Source organism: Mustela nivalis (genome assembly GCF_964662115.1).
Source record: "Mustela nivalis genome assembly, chromosome: 9".
In the NCBI taxonomy this organism is placed as follows: Eukaryota; Metazoa; Chordata; class Mammalia; order Carnivora; family Mustelidae; genus Mustela; species Mustela nivalis.
The window spans coordinates 90,847,159-90,868,123 of NC_139028.1; the positions used below are offsets into that span (position 1 = coordinate 90,847,159).

General features: G+C 36.2%; 1 protein-coding gene and 1 pseudogene across 7 annotated transcripts in view; one reads left to right on the plus strand and one right to left on the minus strand.

Moving 5' to 3' along the window:
* Positions 1–20,965, minus strand: part of CCDC73 (coiled-coil domain containing 73) — a 140,086-nt gene that overhangs the window by 13,668 nt on the left and 105,453 nt on the right. For 5 of the 6 annotated variants that reach the window (XM_082748904.1, XM_082748901.1, XM_082748905.1 and 2 more), the window contains 4 exons: positions 20,426–20,485; positions 18,961–19,065; positions 9,760–9,870; positions 4,166–4,300 (listed from right to left, as the gene is read on the minus strand). In XM_082748904.1, the coding sequence (XP_082605030.1) occupies positions 4,166–4,300; positions 9,760–9,870; positions 18,961–19,065; positions 20,426–20,485 (411 nt within the window). The remainder of the gene's footprint in view (positions 1–4,165; positions 4,301–9,759; positions 9,871–18,960; positions 19,066–20,425; positions 20,486–20,965) is intronic. The other variant, XM_082748903.1, reaches the window with a different exon arrangement.
* LOC309840879 (heterogeneous nuclear ribonucleoprotein A1 pseudogene) lies at positions 17,333–18,436 on the plus strand (annotated as a pseudogene). Its single transcript has one exon. The product of its transcript is annotated as a heterogeneous nuclear ribonucleoprotein A1 pseudogene (transcript).

Below are 20,965 nucleotides of genomic sequence, written 5' to 3' on the forward strand. Positions count from 1 at the left end.
CTGCCTCTCTGCCTACTTGTGATTTCTGTCTGTCAAATAAATAAAGTCTTTAAAAAAAAAAAAACCAGAAAGGAGAAAATGAGAATATAGTATTGTGAGAATTTGGCATAATCTTATTTGAAAGCAGACAAAAATCAATTACTTCAGAAAAAACTTGGCAAACTATGGCCAGTGTGCCAAATATGGCCTACTGTTTTGGCAAATATACTTTTATTGGTACACAACCATACCCATTTATGAACTACACAGATCAGAATAGTTTAAGTAGTACATTTTATGTTATGTATATTTTACCAGAATAAAAAAACACAAGGAACAGTTCTTAAAGAGAAAAGACTTCCTCATGTTATTATTCAACATAAAGGAATTATGAATATTCCCTTTAGAAAAAGTCACAGGATTAAAAAGGATACATAATGCAAGCACTAATCATTAGTGCTTCTCCCACTAATTGGGAGAAGCACTACTCTTCTCCCACTAACAAGTACACACACACACACAAAAAAATCAGTAGGGATAGAAAAGACTTGAATAACATTATCAACCAGCCTGATCTAACTGACAGTTATAAAACATTCAACCAACCAATAACAATACACATTCTTTCAAGAGCACATGAAATATTCACCAAAAGAGAGGCACTTAGGTGGTTCAGTCCACTAAGCATTTGCCTTCAGCTCAGGTCATGATCTCAGGGTCCTGCGATCAAGTCCTGTGTCTCTCTTAGGCTCCCTGCTTAGCAGAGAGTCTGCTTCTCACTCTACCTCTGCCCCTCCCCCCGTTCTGTGTGCATGCTCTCTCTCAAATAAAATCTTTTAAAAAAGAAGAATGAAAAAAAAGAAATATTCACCAAGATAGATAATAGACTTGGCTAAAAAGCAAGTCTTTTTAAAGAAACTCTATTTTTTTTTCAAAGATTTTATTTATTTATTTGACAGACAGAGATCACAAGTAGGCAGAGAGGCAGGCAGAGAGAGAAGAGGAAACAGGCTCCCTGCCGAGCAGAGAGCCCGATGCGGGGCTCGATCCCAGGACCCTGGGATCATGACCCGAGCTGAAGGCAGAGGCTTTAACCCACTGAGCACCCAAGCACCCCTAAAGAAACTCTTAATCTCACAAACAAATTGAGGGGTGGTGGGCGGTATGGGTAGGGATAGGGTGGCTGGGTTATGGACATTGGGGAGGGTATGTGCTATGGTGAGTGCCATGTATTGTGTAAGTCTGATGATTCACAGACCTGTACCCCTGGAGCAAATAATACATCGTATGTTAATTTTTATAAAGGATATTTATATTTAAAAGGATATATGTAGATTTAAAAGGATAAAAGCCTTACAGAAAATGTTCTCTGACCACAACTAAATTATAGTTGAAATCACTAAAAGAAAGATATTTGGAAAATTTTCAAAAACTTGGAAATTAAACCACAGTTGTAAGTCCTACCCATGTGGTTTATGCCCATACCCATGGATCAAGGAAGACCTCACAAAAGGAATTTTTAAATATGAATAAGGGTGAAAACACTGCATGTCAGAATTTGTGGGATGAAGCTATAACAATTCTTAGAGGAAAACTTATAGCTTTATATGCTTATATTAGAAAAGAAGAAAGGCCAATAATCAATTGTCTAAGTTTCCATGTTAAGCAGCTAGAAAAAAAACGTATCAAAACCAAAGTAAGTAGGATGAAGGAAATAATAAAGTTAACAGCAAAAGCCAATGAAATAGAAAATGAACTAACATGAGAAGGAAATCAATGAAGTCAAAACCTGGTTCTCTGAGAAGACCAATAACGTTGAAAATCTAGCTAAATTGATGAGAGAGAGAAGGAAAAGGAGGAGGAGGAGGAGTGAGAAGAAGAGAGGCAGGATACCACAAATGAAAGAGAAGGCATTAATAAGGAGGAATGTAATAATAAAGGAATATCATGAGCAACTCTTTGACAACAAATTTGACAACTCAGATGAAAAGGACGAGTTCCCTGAGGGACAAAAATTACCAAACCACTGTGGTGTAAGTGTTCCAGACAGCCCCCTGGTTCCGTGATTTGCACTAACAGTTGTACTAATGACTAAGATCTCAAATCAGCACAGGAAAAAGGCATATCAGGGTAGAGTCTGGAGCAAAGCAGGTACAAACTTTCAGGAGCCCCATTCCAGTGAAATCATACAGGACATGCTTATCCTGCAACAGTGAACTGTGACAACAAATGTGAATTTTCATCCACGAGGTAAGCTCATTGGAGATTCTGTGCTCAAGGTTTTTTTGGTGCTTGTCATGCAGGCACCAGCTGCCTCGTGTGTGCCAGAACTCCGGACTCCCAATAAGAAAACACAAGTTCAGAGTAAAGCACAATGTTTAACTAACACTTTAGGCACAGTGAGCCACTCCTGGCAGTTAGGAAATGGTGAGGAACCTTCTCCAGAACCAAGTTTCCAGGTACCAGTCACGGGCCAACTTTGTATGCAGGCCTTTCTGAGGACAGCATTCACAGACCTCTCTGTTAACTATTTCTTCTGCACACAAACACGGGAAGAAATAGAGTGAACTGCCCTATCAATAATACTGAACTTGTTATTAAAAATCTTCCCACGAAGAAAAAGCAGATAGCTTTACAGCAAATTCTATCTAATATTTAATAAAGAAATACTAACAACTCTAAACAATACTCTTCTGGGAGCGGGGAACACACTCTAACTCATCTTATGAAGTCAGTATTACTCTGATATGAAAACCAGATCAAAAGAACACAAAGAAAAAACAAATGAAACCTACAGATCAGTATTCCTAATCAATGCAAAATCCTTAACATAGCATTAACAAATTACATCCAGCCATCTATTAAAAAGATAATATTTCAAGATGCAGTGTTGTTTTAAATTTGTAAATGAATTAATTAATTGGCTAATAACATATTAATGGAATAAAGAAAAAATGATTATTTCATCAAATACAGAAAAACCATTTCACAAAATTTAATAGCCATTCATGATTAAAAATTCAGCAAACTAGGAACAGAAGGAAACTTAATCTGATAAAAAACATATACAAACAACGTATAACTAACATCCTATGAAATGGTTAAAGACTAAAAATTCTCCCTCTGAGATGGAGGAACAAGACAAGCAAGTCTACCGTCAAACCTTTCATTCAACACTGTACTGGAGAGTCTTAGCTACTGTGATAAATTGAGAAAAAAGTAAAATTCATACAAAGCAAAAGGAAATAAAACTTCCTGAAATTCGCAGATGACATACACAAAAAACCCCAATAATTAGAAGGAAAAAAACCCTACCATTACAATAAATTTTAAAAGGAAATAGGATATAATGTCAATGTATAAAAATCAAATTTTACTCCATGTACTAGCAAGAAACAATTAGAAAAATTAACTTTTAAAATACTATTTATAATAAGATTCTAAAATATGAAATATTTAGGGATAAATTTCACAAAACACTTTAAAGACTTACACAATGAAAATAACAAAACATTTCTCAGAAAGACATTAAAGAATGTCTAAATAAATGTAAAGATATACCACATTCACAAATTGGAGGACTCAGTACTGTTGAGATGTCAGTTCTTCACAAATTAATCTAAAGATTCAACACAATCTGAAATCCCACAGTCTTAGGTGTTTTTTTTTTTTTTTTTTTTAAGAAACTGACAAACTGATTCTAAAAATTATCTGGAAATGCAAAGGACGTAGAATAGCCAAAACATCTTGAAAAAGAAAAAGAAAATCAAGGACTTGCACTACCACATTTTAAGACCTCTTACAAAGCTACAGTAATAAACAAGTGTTGTGTATTGACTTAATGATAAACATATAATCAATGGAACATAATAAAGAATTCAGAAATATATCCACACATATATTAGATCAACTAATTTTCAAAGAATGTACCAAAGTACAATGAGATAAAAAAAAGTCTTTTCAAGAAATGTGTGTATAAGGAACTGAAAATCCATGTCCAAAAAATGACCCTCAATCCTTCTATCATACTGTACACAAAAATAAACTGAAAATGTATCACAAACTACATACTTATACTCATTTTTTTTTTAAGTTGGGACCCTGAAAATAGAAAGCAGAGAGAAAATCATCAGTAATGGTCCTAATTTCTTTTAAGTTTCATACCCCCCAAACACTTGAATTTTACCTGAAGCTTCTTGTCTTCCTCAAACTTCTTCTGATCACATAATTCATTGTAACGTTCTTGTAACTTAGTATGAGTTTCTTTAAGTGATGATAACTCATTTTTTATTTCATTAATTTCTCCATTAAGTTCTTCAACCTAATACAAAATTTAACCAAAATGAATAGTTATATAAATGTGTATGGGGATGCCTCAGTGGCTCAGTCAGTTGAGCATCAGACTCTTGGTTTCAGCTCAGGTTGTGTCTCAGGGTCCTGAGATGGAGCCCTGGGGTAGGCTCTGCTCTCAGCAGGGAGTCCACTTGAGATTCTCTCCCTCTGTCCCCCTGACCACCCTGCTCGCAAACATTCTCATGAATGAATGAATGAATGAATAAATAAATAAATAAATAAATAAATCTGTTTTGTATGATGACATTTTATTAACACAAATTTTTGGAAATAGCAAAAAAATTAAAATGATCCCAAAGTAATTACTAATATTGAGAGCTACCATTCATTGAATTGTGCTGAGTACTTAAATACAATTTCATACTCATAAAAATCCCCAATTTACAGGTGAGAAATATGAGGCTCCCAGATGTTTAAGTAATTTGCCAAGATCAGGTGGATATAGTCAGGCAGGATCCAAATCCAAAGCTAAATATAGGGGTTGTATTCTTAATTACTACATTTAACAATCTCTTCTTACAAATGAAAAATTATTTTTTTTAAAATTCTCTAAAAGTTACACCTTCATTACTTTCTTCAAAGTTTTATTTTCTTGTTGCAAATCAGACATACAGATTTTATCTCAACTGAGTGACCAGTACTAAGCACTAAGTAGTGCAAAAATAACTGACACTTGAGCCTGATATTTACATCCAGACACAGGGCTTTCACTGGCTGTTTAAAATCTCTTTCATGGGAACCTCAAATATAAGACAAAGTAATTGCCACTAAGTCCCTGTGGAGGCTAGCAGACAAGAACTCCCCTATTACTTCCTGTCATCTCATCTATTCTTAACCTTTTGTTTTTTTAAAGATTTTATTTATTTATTTGACAGAGATCACAAGTAGGTAGAGAGGCAGGCTGAAAGATAGGGGGAAGCAGGCTCCCCGCTGAGCAGAGCCCGATGCAGGGCTCAATCCCAGGACCCTGGGATCATGACCTGAGCCGAAGGCAGAGGCTTTCACCCACTGAGCCACCCAGGCACCCCTATTCTTAACCTTTTAAAGATCTATCTGTGCAAGGTGCTTTTTTTTCCAAGGCTCAACTTTCCATGAGTTTTTTTTTATCCCATCCTTTCCTATTCCCCTCAAAGCTTAGTTCTGGCACTAATCTCTTCCCTGTTGCTTATTCACAATTCTTCCCACCATACCAGCATGTTCTCTTCCGCCTTACAAACAGAACTAGAACAAAACCAAGCCTTAACAAAAGGAACAAATATGCTCTTCTTACAGTCTTAACTCATTTCTCTCCTCGACCCAATTACTCTCAATCTCTCTTTTTAAGATATTTTATTTACTTGAGAGAAAGAAAGAATGAGAGAGTAAGCATGGGGGGGAAGTGTCAGAGGGAGAACAGACTCCCCTATGAGCAGGGAGCAGCCCATCATGGGACTTGATCCTGAGACTCCAGGATCATGACCTGAGCCAAAGGCAGTTGCTTAACCAAATGAGCCACCCAGATACCCGTCTCTCTCCCTTTAAAAGAAAAAAGATCTACTTCTTTTAGAGAGAGGAGAGAATGTGCATGGGTTGGGAGAGGGGCAGGAGGACAGAATCTTCAAGAAGAATCCCTGCTGAGTGTGTTGTATGATGTGGGGCCCGATCTCACGACTCTGAGATCATGAACTGAGAGGAAGCCAAGAGCTGGACACTTAATGAATTGAGCCACTTCTTTAATATAAAAGTCGACACTTGGCTACTTCCAAATTCTAACTTCCCAACCCTCCTTAACAACCTGACTCCGGCCCTCACTATTCTACAGATCTCCACCCCCCACACACAGATACCACCTGCAAATTAGCCAAAAAGGCTTTTTCCCAAGTTTCATACCAGTTAACAGCTCTGCAGCACGACTGTGTTGACTGCTTGTTCTTGGAACAGCCTCTTTTCTTTGTTTTCATGGCATTACTCTTCCTATATCCTCCTACCTTTCTCCCTGTTCTTACCAGGTTCCCTCCCACCCTGTCCCAACACACACACACCCTACTGTTTCTTCTTGAACCTTCTTCTCTAGTCCTCTACTCCTTCAGTAGATGATTATAATATACCTTGAAATTTTATCTTTATGCTAATAAACCTTAAATCTGTATCTCATCTCTCAACTTCCCTCCTAAGATAAGATTCACATTTCCAAATGCATGGTACGCATTTCAGGCTAGATGTCCTGCAGACACTATACACTTACCAGCTTCCAAATTAAAGTCATTCTTTTCATCTACCAAATCTGCTTCTCCTTTTACATTTCTTATGTGAATTAATGACATTATCATTCTACTTGTTACACTAATCTCAGAGTCATGTTTGACTACTTTCCCCTTCTAATATTTATTATATATAAAATACCACTATCCTGCCAATTCTACTTTTAAATGTTTTTTGCATCTATTCCTCTTCTCTGTTCTCACTACCGTTACCCTAATTCACACCCTCATGGAGTCAAGGTTGCATTCTTTACAGTATTCTTGCTGCTCCTTCTCCACAAAGCTGTCCTCCATACTGCTGCAAGAGTGATTTTTCTAGGGGCGCCTGGGTGGCTCAGTGGGTTAAAGCCTCTGACTTCAGCTCAGGTCATGATCTCGGGGTCCTGGGATCGAGCCCCACATCTGGCTCTCTGCTCAGTGGGGAGACTGCTTCCCCGCCCCCGCACCCCGCCTACCTCTGCCTACTTGTGATCTCTGTCTGTAAAATAAATAAATAAAGTTAAAGTCTTAAAAAAAAGAGAGAGAGAGTTATTTAGTTTTAACTCAGATCTGACTATGTCACTTCTCTGCTTTAATATTCTCAGTGACTTTCCATTACTTATAAAGTAAAATTCAAATTCCTTAATTAGGAGCCTCTTGGAAAATGATCTCAACCTGTTTTCCAATGTCACATTCCACATATCCTATGCTTTATTCAAATCAGACTGCCCATCACTCTTGAAAATACAGTTTCATGCCTCCAGGATTTTTCCTTTCTTTACCAAATGGAATGCCAACAAGATGGAAAGAGAAGTGTAGGAAATGGGCACACATTGTTGGTGAAACCTTATTTACATGTTCGAGGCCAAACTAGGACCATTTTTTCTCTAAAATTTTCTCCAACATAGCTAAATAGATATGATTTATTTTGTTCTTTCATGGTAATTTGTTAATACTATCAAAACTACTCCATGCTATTGTGGTCAATTTCATAGTTATCTGTCCATTTGAATGTGAGCTCTTTATTGAGCTTTGTATCTTGGGCATCTCTGAAAATCCAGTACCTAGAATAGTGCCTAATAAACAGTAGATGCTCAACAAATGATATAAATTGAGTTCCTTTTGTGACCTGTGCTTTCCTCTAAATAATTTCTGAATATCCTCATTTATTGTCTTTTTGTCTCTATATATCCATTAGCTATATTCCTAGTCAAATGAAAACAGATACACATTACACTGTTCTTTGTAATATTTCGATGAATTTTAACTATACTGTCTAAAGATATTCACAAAATTTTATTTGTATAATATCTCTTTCACTGTTTTCTGAGAAAATAGCAGTCTGTATGATTCCATCTTATTTTTATCTGTATCTTTTTAAGTTTTTAAAAACCCATCTTGATCCAATCTTAGTAGCAATACCTTCACTATTCTTCACTCAAGAATGGTGAAAAACTTACATAGCGATAGAAACACAATTAAAGAGCAGATCTAACCTCCCATTCAAGAAAACTCATAAATAGAAAAAAGAAAAGAAAAAATTATTTATTTGAGAGAAAGCATGTGCATGAGAGGGCGAGCATGAGCAGTGGGGGGAGGAAGGAGGGGAGAGCGAGAAGCAGACTCCCCTTTGAGCAGGAAGCCTGATGCGGGGCTCAATCCCAGTACCCCGGGATCATGACCTGAGCTGAAGGCAGACACTTGACTGACTGAGCCACCCAGGCGCCCTCAGCTTTTTCTTAACTATGTTCTGTTTAGTACTAAAGCATATAGAAGTGAAATGATTGTAGAAGCTCAAAAATCCTATTTCACACAAATTTATAGAAATTTGTATGATACAACTTTATAGACTGAGGCCTCACCAGTGAAACTGAAAGGTTATTTTTCTTAATTCAGTGCATTTTTCCTTGTGGGAGGGGCATGATTATGGTTTCAGGGAAAATGAATGTTTAATTTCTGAGTGCAACTAATCTCTCTTTTTTTGGCATGGTTCACATGTTTCAGTATATCCTCTTTTCATTTTACAGTTCTCCGTATCCTGACAGTACCATTTCCATGATTTTTAAACATCAGGAATGAGAAGGAAGTGTTAGGATGCAATGTGAATTTGCTGAAGTTAGAATGAATATTACTACGCTTGTTGCTTAATAGTGAACTATAGAGAGTAAGCATTTTTCAGTATTCTGATACAGCTAACTATGAAATGCTTTTTGAGATATGGATAAATCTTATTAAATTCATCAGTGAAGACTTGATCTGTCCAAAATACAAATTAAGGGAACATGTTAGCTTGGGAATGAAGTGAAAACTCAAGAGTTACTTGTGTAATAATTTACATCAAAATTATCTACAAGAAAATGCTTATCAAACTGGTATTTAGATACGTATTAGTATAAAATATATTATATTATTAAGTATTACAAAAATATAGCATAATTAGTATAAAGGTCCAGAATATAATCTTTCTATCCCAAAATACAGTTTTCATAAACTCATAGTGACCTTCTACTGTGTTCATTCTTTTTAAAGATTCAAAAAGAAATAAAAATACATATTAAAATAGAATAATCAGTTTTGGGGCCTACCAATTTTTAAAGTGAAACTTTATATTTTACAACTTTAATTTATACCATCCATTTCATACTTTTATTATCTACTTTACTAAAATGAAAATTTAGTGTAAAATAAATGGATGTGGTTTAAGGAAACAGCTATGTTTATAACATATCAGCTCTTCATGATAAAATGTTAATACTACAGAATTCCACTACCGTACACATGTTCTAAACATGGCTTTAATACATCTCAACAAAACTGCTGAGGAAAGCTAAACAGATCAGCTAATAGTACCTATATAATTATTTTAATCATTTTCTAAAGTACTATGCAGTTGTTTTATGAAAAGGCAAATTAATTTTTCTTTGTCACATATGGGAAGTCATTCAAATTATATATATCAATATTTATATTAATATAAATATACACACATATATATGTGTGATTTTTCATGCATGAAAGCATTATAGGCAATTTTATTAAATTTAGCTTTTCAACAGCATTTACTTTTTGGAAATACAATTGCAAGAAGAATGTGTGTCTGACTCTATTCCTTTATTATTTTTGCAATATTTTCTTAGCATTTAATAGTTATTTTAAATGTCTATAACTACTTAAAATATTTTAATATTTTACTATTTTATAAACCTACATGCTTTTTCCAAGTTCCCAGTGCTTTCTCGTGCTCATTTTGAAGATTAAGGAACTTTTCTTCATTTTCTTTTACCTTCTCCCTTTGCAGCTCATTATCTCTTTCAAGGGTCTGCAATAAAATTAATTATCCAAAAAATAATCAATACCACATTAATGAATTTTGATGTGTTTTATGTTGCTTGGACCTTTGCTTCTAACATGCTGAAAGTGCCATACAGATCAGTGATAATGTGCTATCTCAACAATAATTTTCATAAATTAACAGAAAGGTGCTTATAGTTTAGTTAACAGGAAATAGGGGGAGGTTATGAAAAAGAAATGGCTATAAAAGGGTATAAAAACATTGCCATTATTCAGTTTCACTGCATAAGTTTTAATGTACTGAAAAAGTAATATAAAGTACAGCACTGAAAAATATGAAATGTAGCATAATCCAGCCGAACTCTACTACAAAATTTTAACTACCACAAAACATTTTTTCTGTATCTATTTATTTTAGAAATTAACTGGCTAGAAAACCCTTAACTATAATTTTAATTTTTTAAATTTCAAATTAACACTTTTTTTAGTACAGGTTTAGTATTCACCATATTAAATTATTACTTCATAAATTAACATAATATAATCACAACTATACAACCCTCTCCCCCCAAAAAACCTTTAAGAGTAAAAATACTATTTTCTAAGACAAGGGTTTTAAAACTCTTAAATTACTGTCACCAATATTATTAGGTTTCTTCAGTGTCTGCTGATAATCCAAGTAAATTTCCATAAAAAGATAAATAGTTAAGAACTCTACCCACATGTCTAATACATCTGGAATTTTTAAAGTTCATTTGTTTATCATTATTAAAGTTATTTACATTCAGAGTATACATTTCAAGCCACACAAAGGACAGAGAAACCAAGGTAACAGTTCTCCTCCCCCAGAGGTAAGCACTCTAGCAGATTCTTGCATAGCCTTCCAGAAATTGTTTCTATCTTTTTTAATGCAGATGAGACCATACCATATATATCGTGTTCTTCTGCAATCTGTTTTTTCTTAAAAAAAAAAAAAAAAAAGTATTTCTTGCTTACTCTCCATACCATTAAGTACAGATCTATCTCATTTTAAAGGCCTCATAGTATTCCATCTATTTAAAGAGTTTTCTATTATATCTAGAATACCAATACACAATGACATAATTATGAAAAATTATGGAAAAATCTAATAAAAAGCATTTTACAGTTTTAACATTAAAATTCTCCTCCAGCACATAAAGAACATTATTGTGCTTTGATAGCCTTCAGTGAATACCTATTTTGACTGCCTTTACTTCAAGATAATGTAACTCTTTATAGAAGTCATGTGTTTTTAATTTATAGGCAAATAATAGAGCAGTTTCTAAATATTTACAATGTGTTTATTTAATAGTGGCTTACTATTTTAATATTCTAACTAATATAGTATCTATTTATACTGATAACACCATAATTTGGAAGAGACATAAATCAAAGTTTAGAGATGTGAGAAAATATACTACAGCACCTAGGTAGTAATAATAAATGACCAAGAGCTGTATATTCTTAAAACAGTGTATCAGATATCAGTTGTTTCCTATCCGGACCCATAGCCTCATCTAAAAGAAACTGCCTATATCAGGATACTCTGTTTCCACATTTTGGAGATTTTCCAACCTTCCATTACAATTTGGACCTATTGATCTTTCAGTCTGCTACACTGATGGAGTGACCTCTGAGGATTTCCTTCTCTCTTCTGGGGTTGGTTCTTGGTTCCTAGATCCTATTGTTTCCTCTTACCTGGTTTATTCCCTTGTCTTGGTAAAGTAAACCTTCCTTTACTTCTTGATAAAGGAGGCACGGGTGGCACATTTTGTGAGGTCCTGCATGCCTGAAAATACCTTTTTTCTACCAACACATAATGATTCATGTAGCCAAATACAGTACAATTCTGCTTTAGAAATCAATTTCTCAGGGGCGCCTGGGTGCCTTGGTCCGTTGAGCTTTCAAATCTTGGTTTCGGCTCAGGTCATGATGTCAGGGTCATGAGACTGAGCCCCACGTGAGGCTCCACACTCAGCAGGGAGTAACCTTGTGTCTCTCCCTCTCCCTCTGGTCCCCCCCCTTCTCTGTTTCTCAAATAAATAAACAAAATATTTTTTTTTTAAAATCAATTTCTCTCCAAGCACTGAAGGCATGGTTCTATTATCTTCTGTCTTCCAGCACTACCCGCGAGAAGCCGGAAGTCATCATGCTGCCATTCTTCTTCTTAATCCTTTGTGTGTGACCTAATTCTTTTGTCCACAGTTTTAGAATCTTCTCTTTTAGTATAAAATTTCATAATGATATACATTGGTGTTGAGCAAAACAAACTCAAATTCTTCAGTTCTAGGTTACATTCCCATTACTTCTTTGGTCATCTCCTCTCCATTTTCCCTGTTCTCTCTGAAATTCACCAGATGTCTTGGAGCAAATCCCTAATATTCATTCCCTTCTGTTTTCCATCTTCTTGTCTTTTGGTTCTACCTTCCAGAATATTATCTCAATATTACCCTCCAATTTTTCATTGTACTTTTTATGTCTGCTGAAATATTTATTTTAAAGGTTCTCTTTTATTCTTGAGTGTTTCTTTTTCTAAAGACTCCTAATTCTTGTTTTTGTGGATTAATAAATATATTTCTCTTAATGGAGTGTGTTCTCTTAGATTCTCTAATTTTTTTTTCATTATCCTGTTAGTTTTGTCTGATTTTCCTGGTAGAGACTTTGTTCAAGAGCCCAGTGATCCTTAACTACATGTTCATGTTAAAAATAAGTATTAAAAAGCTGGCTAAAAGTTTTGTCAAATGATGGGCTTTGCTGTAGGTTGATCTCGTTGAGCAGTTTCACTGGGTGCACTTAACTGGAACAGCCTGAGCAAGTCAGTTCCCGAAGAAAGGAATCTTCGTTCTCCTGTCTGGAAGCAGTAAGGCTGGCTGTCCTCTAAATCGGGAAACAGAGCGGGAGGTCTCAGATGTCAGTACTTAGACTTCCACCCTGTTTTCAATATAATTCTGTCAGTAACATATATTGGTAAACTGGCTCCAAACTTTCTTTTTATAGACTTTGCCAATTTGAAACATTCCAGCCACGGGCAATTTCAATCACAACCAGCTCACAGAATGACAACAGCTCTAACAAATAGCTCCCCTGGTATAAGCCGTCTCCATGACACTACTGAATTTCCCCACCTCAGCTGTCCCTCAACTCTCCAACATAAATCTCCAATCTCCTGCCAAGTAGAAGACAGGCAGTGCCGTGTACGCAAGATAGGGAAGAGACTTTGAGGGAAGCTAGCTTCTCGCTTCTTCCACAGGTCTTCTAGCTCCTGGCTTCAGTCGCACATTAGCTTCTGAGGCACACCGCGCTTGCAGTTCCTGAGCATTCCCGCACCTCTGGCCTGGGTTTCTACTTTCATTTGCTAAGTGAGCTGCTTATTTTCCATTTGGTTCCCACTTAAAACTTAATTTTTTTAAAAAAGATTTTATTTATTTATCAGAGTGAGCACAGGCAGACAGAGTGGCAGGCAAAGGCAGATGGAGAGGCAGGCTCCCGCTGAGCAAGGAGCCCGATATGGGACTCGATCCCAGGACGCTGGGATCATGACCTGAGCCGAAGACAGTGCCTTAATCAACTGAGCCACCCAGGAGTACCTAAAACTTAATTTTTATTATTTCTTCTCTTTACTTGTCCCTGTGGATTTATTAATGTCATTTTATTGCAATTTCAGAAGGAAACAGAAGATAAGGTGTGGGTTCAATTCAATATGTTTAACCAGAAGCCCAGATCTGGCAACATCTGAACTTTGGAAGAGTCTGAATGGATTCATTTTTAATCATTCATTAATTTAATAAAACATAATGAGCTCCGACTATGTGCCAGATACTCTTTTAGGCTCTTAATGCTACATGCATGAAACTATTAATATTCTCAAGGAATTTAGACTCTCATAGAAAATTATTTGTATCTGCATGAAGAAACCCAAAAACCATCCTGAAAAAGTGGATATTGCAGCAAGTCAAAATAAAATCCTCTATTAATGTTTTAATATACCAAAAACTAAGTAATTTACCCTGGTTAATACTATGACTATCGGAGCAAACTAAGTAAATTATTCTTGTTAACACTATGACTACAGCAGCAGAACTACATTTACATTTAGACTAAACTATAATTAAATCATAGTAGAAAATACTCTCTGTCTTGGGAATTCAGGTTTCTATTCTTCAAACTGTACTGTCAAAAAAATAAGACAGATGACAGCATGATTGCAGAGCACTGAAAAAAAGTAGGCCATTATGAAGAGTAATGATCCCTTTTAATATAGGTGGAATTAGAATGCTCCTCAAGAAAAACACTTGAGATATCTATTCGGCATAATCCTCAGCAACAGTTCAACATTAATATTTGTTATACTATATATCAGTGTTTCTCCAACACCAGTCTGTAAACCAGTACTGACTCATAACAAAATGTCATTAGTTAACGGCAAACAAAGTCTATACAAGTCACCAAAGGTCTTTTCTTGTAAAGGACTGTATCTATTCTGAGATTATATCCTTAACATGTGGGGTTAGAATATTCTTTTTTATAAAATAAAAATGATGACAGATGGTGTTGCTCATTTTTAATGTCCTTACTTACCAAAATAAAAAGCTGATAGTTCTATCCTGTTCTTGACATTACTTTGCCTAAAATTTCCATTCGAAATTTAGTTTCTCTATGTACTATCGAGGCTCAAATAATAATGGTGCTAGTTAAAGAGGCATCTGGATTATCTAAGATATTGGCACTTAGAGGTAAAAACTCTGGAACCATAGCTATATTCCCTGTTAACTCAAAGAACACATGACTGTGTCTACTGCACGCTCTGCAGAATTCAACAACACATAAACATGGCATTTAGAGCTCATGAAGGGTAATTTAAAAAGTGGTTTTCGAGTAAGTGATCTAACAAAAGTGGCAGGTCTCACAGATCTAGGAAGAATACATTAACAATGCAGTGTTGAAGAAACAGTGCTAGAGTATAATCAGCTCAAAAATTTAGTTTTGGGTTTGCCACTAATTAGGAAACCTTGAACTCTATCGCTTACACTTTTTGGATCTCTAGTTCACCATGAAATGAAATTATGGGATTGGCTGATCACTAATATTTTGTCCAGCCTAAAAAAATCTGTTTCAACTCCTTTAAATGGACAATATAACAATCCTGATAACTGCTGCTCATAAAGAATTTGGGTAAATTTTATTCTGTGTTTCTTGGGAGAAGATTCAAAATACTAAAAGTTCCAGTCATCTATCTATAGGGTGGGTAAAAAAAGATGGGGAGATACTTGCTTATAACTGTACTTTCAGAGAATTTTTTTTTACTAGTCTTACTGGAGGAACTGAAGAGTTTAAGAGGAAGGAAGAGTCTGACGCCAGCATACTTCTTCCCTCTCTTAGGTCTAAGTTTTACAGTACTGGGGGCAGGAAAGAGAAATGAAGAAGGCAAAGCTCTCTGTACATGATTAGTCAAAGAACATCAATGGTGAGGAGACAAATCTTGCATTGTTTAGGTTAAGTGTGGTTCCATTCAATGATGAAGTCAGTACAATTTGTGGGGCCCAACGCAAAATGAAAAAGGCAGTGAAAACACACTATATTAAAGGCACCAAAGTACAAAACCTCTTCCTTCCTTCAGGGTCTTTCTTTCTCTCCCTGTCAACTTATCATGGTACTTTTAATTTTCTATTTAACCTCATGGATCCCTGGACAGGGGGAAACTCACAGGGCAAATGCAGATCCTCACAGATGCTTAAGAACCTCACCACACAGCTTAGCTCAAGCAAAATCCACCAGCTACAGGGTTCTACCTCCTGCAGGCTACTAGACCCATACACTGTGCCCTAGCTGGAGGTGGGCAAGTCAATCCTTCTGTCCCATGATAAATGGGTAACCCCCAACCAACCGCAACTGCCAGGCAGGGATATACCTCAGTATCTGGACTGAGGGACTCACTCCCTGACAAGTCATCTACCTAATGTGCCAACACACTGCCAACCAGAGACACCAGATGCTGCAAGGCACATACAATGGACCCAGACCCTCACTGTTATATTTAGGCCTCCACCAAAGGTAAGGAACAACAGTAGAACACAGACCTTTCCCCACCAATGTGACCACAACAGTGGTGGGGCAGAAGCAGACAGGATGAGGACAGGCAGGGCCCAAGATAATAAAGCATGGAAGAGACAGCAGTCAAAAACTGGTCCAAAAGTCAGCAGGAAACAGGAGAAAGCTTAGGCTCCAAGCCCCTAATGCATGCTCCGTTTTCCCATCAGACGTAATTGAAAAACATAAATTCAAATATAAAAATTAATAAAAATTTTAAGAGAGTGAGCCTAGAAGGTTAAACCTGAAACACAAAACCCTTCTGAGTATGGGTCTCTATGCAGCTGCATCAATTACACACCCAGGAAGTTGGCCTTGGCCTCCGCTGACAGTGGTCTTTACATGGGAGGCCACTGTAGGTTTTTGTTTTGTTTTGTTTTTGTTTTTTTTTTATTTTTTCAGTGTTCCAAGATTCATTGTTTAGGCACCACACCCAGTGTTCCATGCAATATGTGCCCTCAGGCTCACACATCCTCCCATTCCCCTCCCCTCCAAAACCCTCAGTTTGTTTCTCAGAGTCCAGAGTCTCTCATGCTTTGTCTTCCCCTCCAACTTCCCCCAATTCACTTTTCCTTTCCTTCTCCTAATGTCCTCCATGCTATTCCTTATGCTTCACAAGTAAGTGAAACCGTAAGAAATGTTCAGCTTCACCTTCATTACCAAGAATCCCTTCAAAGGAGCACAAATATCTTCCACCAGTCACCCCAGTGAAGCACATTCCCAGCTCCTTCTCTTACATTGGACATCCCATCTTGGCCAGTGGCACACAGGACAATTTCTGTCCTTCCACTAAGTTCCATGTTCCTTCATGGGGAGCCACCAAAGTTCTCTCTACTACATCTTTCCTGGGCCATATAGTATCAGAACAAGCATACTACATTTCAAGCCCCATTGGTACATGTCACTCCAAAAACTTTTGTCCTTAAAATCTCTGGACCATATCTGTGCATTTGTCTATATGTTCTTGCTGGAATTCCAAACTTTAAGAAACATATGCCAAGTTCTTCCACATGAACTTATCAGATTTTACTCTAGCAACACTAGAATGGACCTACAGCATCTCAAGCATCCATCTACAAAAAAAGATGGCACTTTCCCCTTTTTGTACTCCAGTCTTTACATGATTTTCACGTAGACTCCTTCATGTAGTTTATGAAGGAAAATGTACTCCCAACATCCTTCCCAACCAGGGATGTAATAGAAAAGCCTCTCTTTTGAACTCTCACTCCCAAGACATCAGTGATGATAACGTCCTTCCTCCTTCAATCATTTTTTTGGGTCTGCCCTCAGTTACTGGAAGTTCACTAACTGCTCTCTTCTATTCTCAGTTTTGGTTTTGGGCACAATTCTAAGACAAAGTAAAAGAATCCCATCCAGAGATACGTTCGTTAGGTTACTCCTTTCTGCCTGTGGACGCCGCCGAGTAAGCATCGTTAAAGTCTCCCCTCCCACCGCCGTCATGTCTAAGTCAGAGTCTCCCAAAGAGCCTGAACAGCTGCGGAAGCTCTTCATCGGAGGTCTGAGCTTTGAAACAACCGATGAGAGTCTGAGGAGCCATTTTGAGCAATGGGGAACACTTACGGACTGTGTGGTAATGAGAGATCCGAACACCAAGCGCTCCAGAGGCTTTGGGTTTGTCACCTATGCCACTGTGGAGGAGGTGGATGCAGCCATGAATGCAAGGCCACACAAGGTGGATGGAAGAGTTGTGGAACCAAAGAGGGCTGTCTCAAGAGAAGATTCTCAAAGACCTGGTGCCCACTTAACTGTGAAAAAGATTTTTGTTGGTGGCATTAAAGAAGACACTGAAGAACATCATCTAAGAGATTATTTCGAACAGTATGGGAAAATCGAAGTGATTGAGATCATGACTGACCGAGGCAGTGGCAAAAAGAGGGGTTTTGCTTTTGTAACATTTGATGACCATGATTCTGTAGACAAGATTGTCATTCAAAAATACCATACTGTGAATGGCCACAACTGTGAAGTAAGGAAAGCGCTCTCTAAGCAAGAGATGGCTAGTGCTTCATCCAGCCAAAGAGGTCGAAGTGGTTCTGGAAACTTTGGTGGTGGTCGTGGAGGTGGTTTTGGTGGGAATGACAACTTTGGTCGCGGAGGAAACTTCAGTGGTCGAGGTGGCTTTGGTGGCAGTTGAGGTGGTGGTGGATATGGTGGCAGTGGGGATGGCTATAACGGATTTGGTAATGATGGAAGCAACTTTGGAGGTGGTGGAAGCTATAATGATTTTGGCAATTACAACAATCAATCCTCAAATTTTGGACCCATGAAAGGAGGCAATTTTGGAGGCAGAAGCTCTGGCCCTTATGGTGGTGGAGGCCAATACTTCGCCAAACCACGAAACCAAGGTGGCTATGGTGGTTCCAGCAGCAGCAGCAGCTATGGCAGTGGCAGAAGGTTTTAATTACTGCCAGGAAACAAAGCTTAGCAGGAGAGGAGAGCCAGAGAAGTGACAGGGAAGCTACAGGTTACAACAGATTTGTGATGGTGGTGGCAGGGCCTAGCTGCTACAAAGAAGACATGTTTTAGACAATACTCATGTGTATGGGCAAAAAAACTCGAGGACTGTATTTGTGACTAATTGTATAACAGGTTATTTTAGTTTCTGTTCTGTGGAAAGTGTAAAGCATTCCAACAAAGGGTTTTAATGTAGATTTTTTTTTTTTTTTTGCACCCATGCTGTTGATTGCTAAATGTAATAGTCTGATCATGACGCTGAATAAATGTGTCTTTTTAAAAAAAAAAAAAAAAAAAGAATCCCATCCAATCTGTTACATAATAAAGTCAGATACTTGATAAAAATTAAACATTTAAATAGTAACTTAAATGTTAAAAAAAAAAAAGTTCATTACTCAAGACATTGATACCAAGTTGATGATATATCTTACCCCTAAAATTCAAAATGATCTTGGATAAAGTTGGACAGATAAATTTAACTAGACAGGTAAAGCTCCTTAAATGGAAATATGTTTTCTATATCTCTATATACAACCTGATTCTTTTCTTTTAACATCTTCAAATTTGCTTCCAGTTCAGTACTAACTTGAGTTTTATGCTGAAGTAACTGTTGCATATGTTGGAAAGAAATGATGATATCCTTTAAAAAATTATAAATAAGGTATATCAGTTGGAAGAATTTTAAGACTGTATGTATGTTTCTAAATTCACTCTTAAACTACATTTTCTAATTTCTTAACTTACCTTTATAGTTTAATGTCAACAGCATAATAAATAAGAGTGAAAGAAACTAGTAGCACATTTTATTAAATATATAAAATTATACTAAATATATAAAATAATTACATTATATGATTGTTATATCCAAGAGTTTTTCAAATAACTAATAGTTTTTTGAAATGGATCATGAATTATGAGACACTACTGGAAAATGTGAAGCATTTAAAACCAAATCTTTTGTTGGCTTGTCTTAAAAACAGTAAATCTATCATTACTGAAACGTCGTATTGCTAATGAGCTAGGATGTCACAGTATATATTCAGAATAAAATGGAGGAAAAACAGAAAAACAGAGGGGACAAAAAAAGAAACAGGAGAACTTTTCTTTCACAGACGTTTTTTAAATAGAGGAATTATAAATATCAAATAGATTCAAAGAGTATAACATCCTATAAATGCATGCTCTAAGCATACATACATTTCAATAATTATCTGCTAGGGTACCAATGGTCTAAATTATCAAGGAAAAAACTGATTTATTACTCTTTTCATTTATCAAATATTTTCATATAATATTTTTCCAAATGTATTAAGACATAATTAACAGGGGTGCCTGGGTGACTCAATGGGTTAAGCCTCTGCTTTCGCCTCAGGTCATGTTCTCAGGGGCCTGGAATCAAGGGCTCTCTGCTCAACGGGGAGTCTGCTTCCCCCTCTCTCTGCCTACTTGAGATTTCTGTCAAATGGATAGAAAAAATATTAAAAAAAAAAAGACTTAACTGACAAATAACATTCTGTAAACTCAAGTTGTACAACATGATTTGATAGATACATATAGTGCTAAATGATTACCCTAATAAGATTAATTAACGTCTCTATCACTTCACATAATTACCTTTTTTGTGTGTGGTGAGAACATTTATGATCTACTTTCTCTTTTTTTTTAATGATCTACTCTCTTAACATTCAAATATATAACACAATTTTGTTAACTAAAACCATCATGCTGTACATTAAACCCCCAGAACTTATTCATCTCATACCTGAAGTTTGTACCCTTGGACAAACCTCTCCTCATTCCTTGGCTTTATATTTTAATGGAGCATATGTAAGACCTGGTTAAAAAGGTACATGTGCATCCATTAAATAGGCTCTGAGTGCTTACTATGTGCCAGGAAATTGACCTAAACATGATTCCATTTGTTATTTAACTTATTTCCCATATTATATCCGGTTTTAAAAAATATTTACTGACTCCCAAAATATCTTATGATTGCTTGCCTTTTTTGCTTCTTGAATATGTGTGATCTCTTCATTAATCTTCTTATTTAATTCCAACTCCTTTAAAAAATGAGTAATTTTCAAGTTATGATATAAAATTCAGCAAATTCTACATTTAATTCAGTGATCCATACGTTTAGGAGAGTCATGACCCCTTCTTACCCCAGAGTACCATTTGTTTGCTGGTGAAGTAGTGGGCTCCTAGTGAAATAAAGGGGGTAGGAGATGCCCAACATAGGCTGCTGTGTAAATTTATAAATATTCATGTAAAAAAAATTACAAAATTCTCATCTTCTAAAGCTTTTCTGGAGATGCCACTGTACCATAGATTACCTCACTTTATATGAGAGTGGAAATACAATGGTTTACAGACAAATTTTATTGTCTTAAATTCTTGTTTATAATGGCAAAAATTGCCTAATAATGAAAAATAATTCACAGTATCTTTTTTTTTTACTATGTATGTTAACTTTACCAAGAAGGAATATTTTAATATTATAAGCCTGAAATTCTCATTTTACAAAAACACTATACAAACAT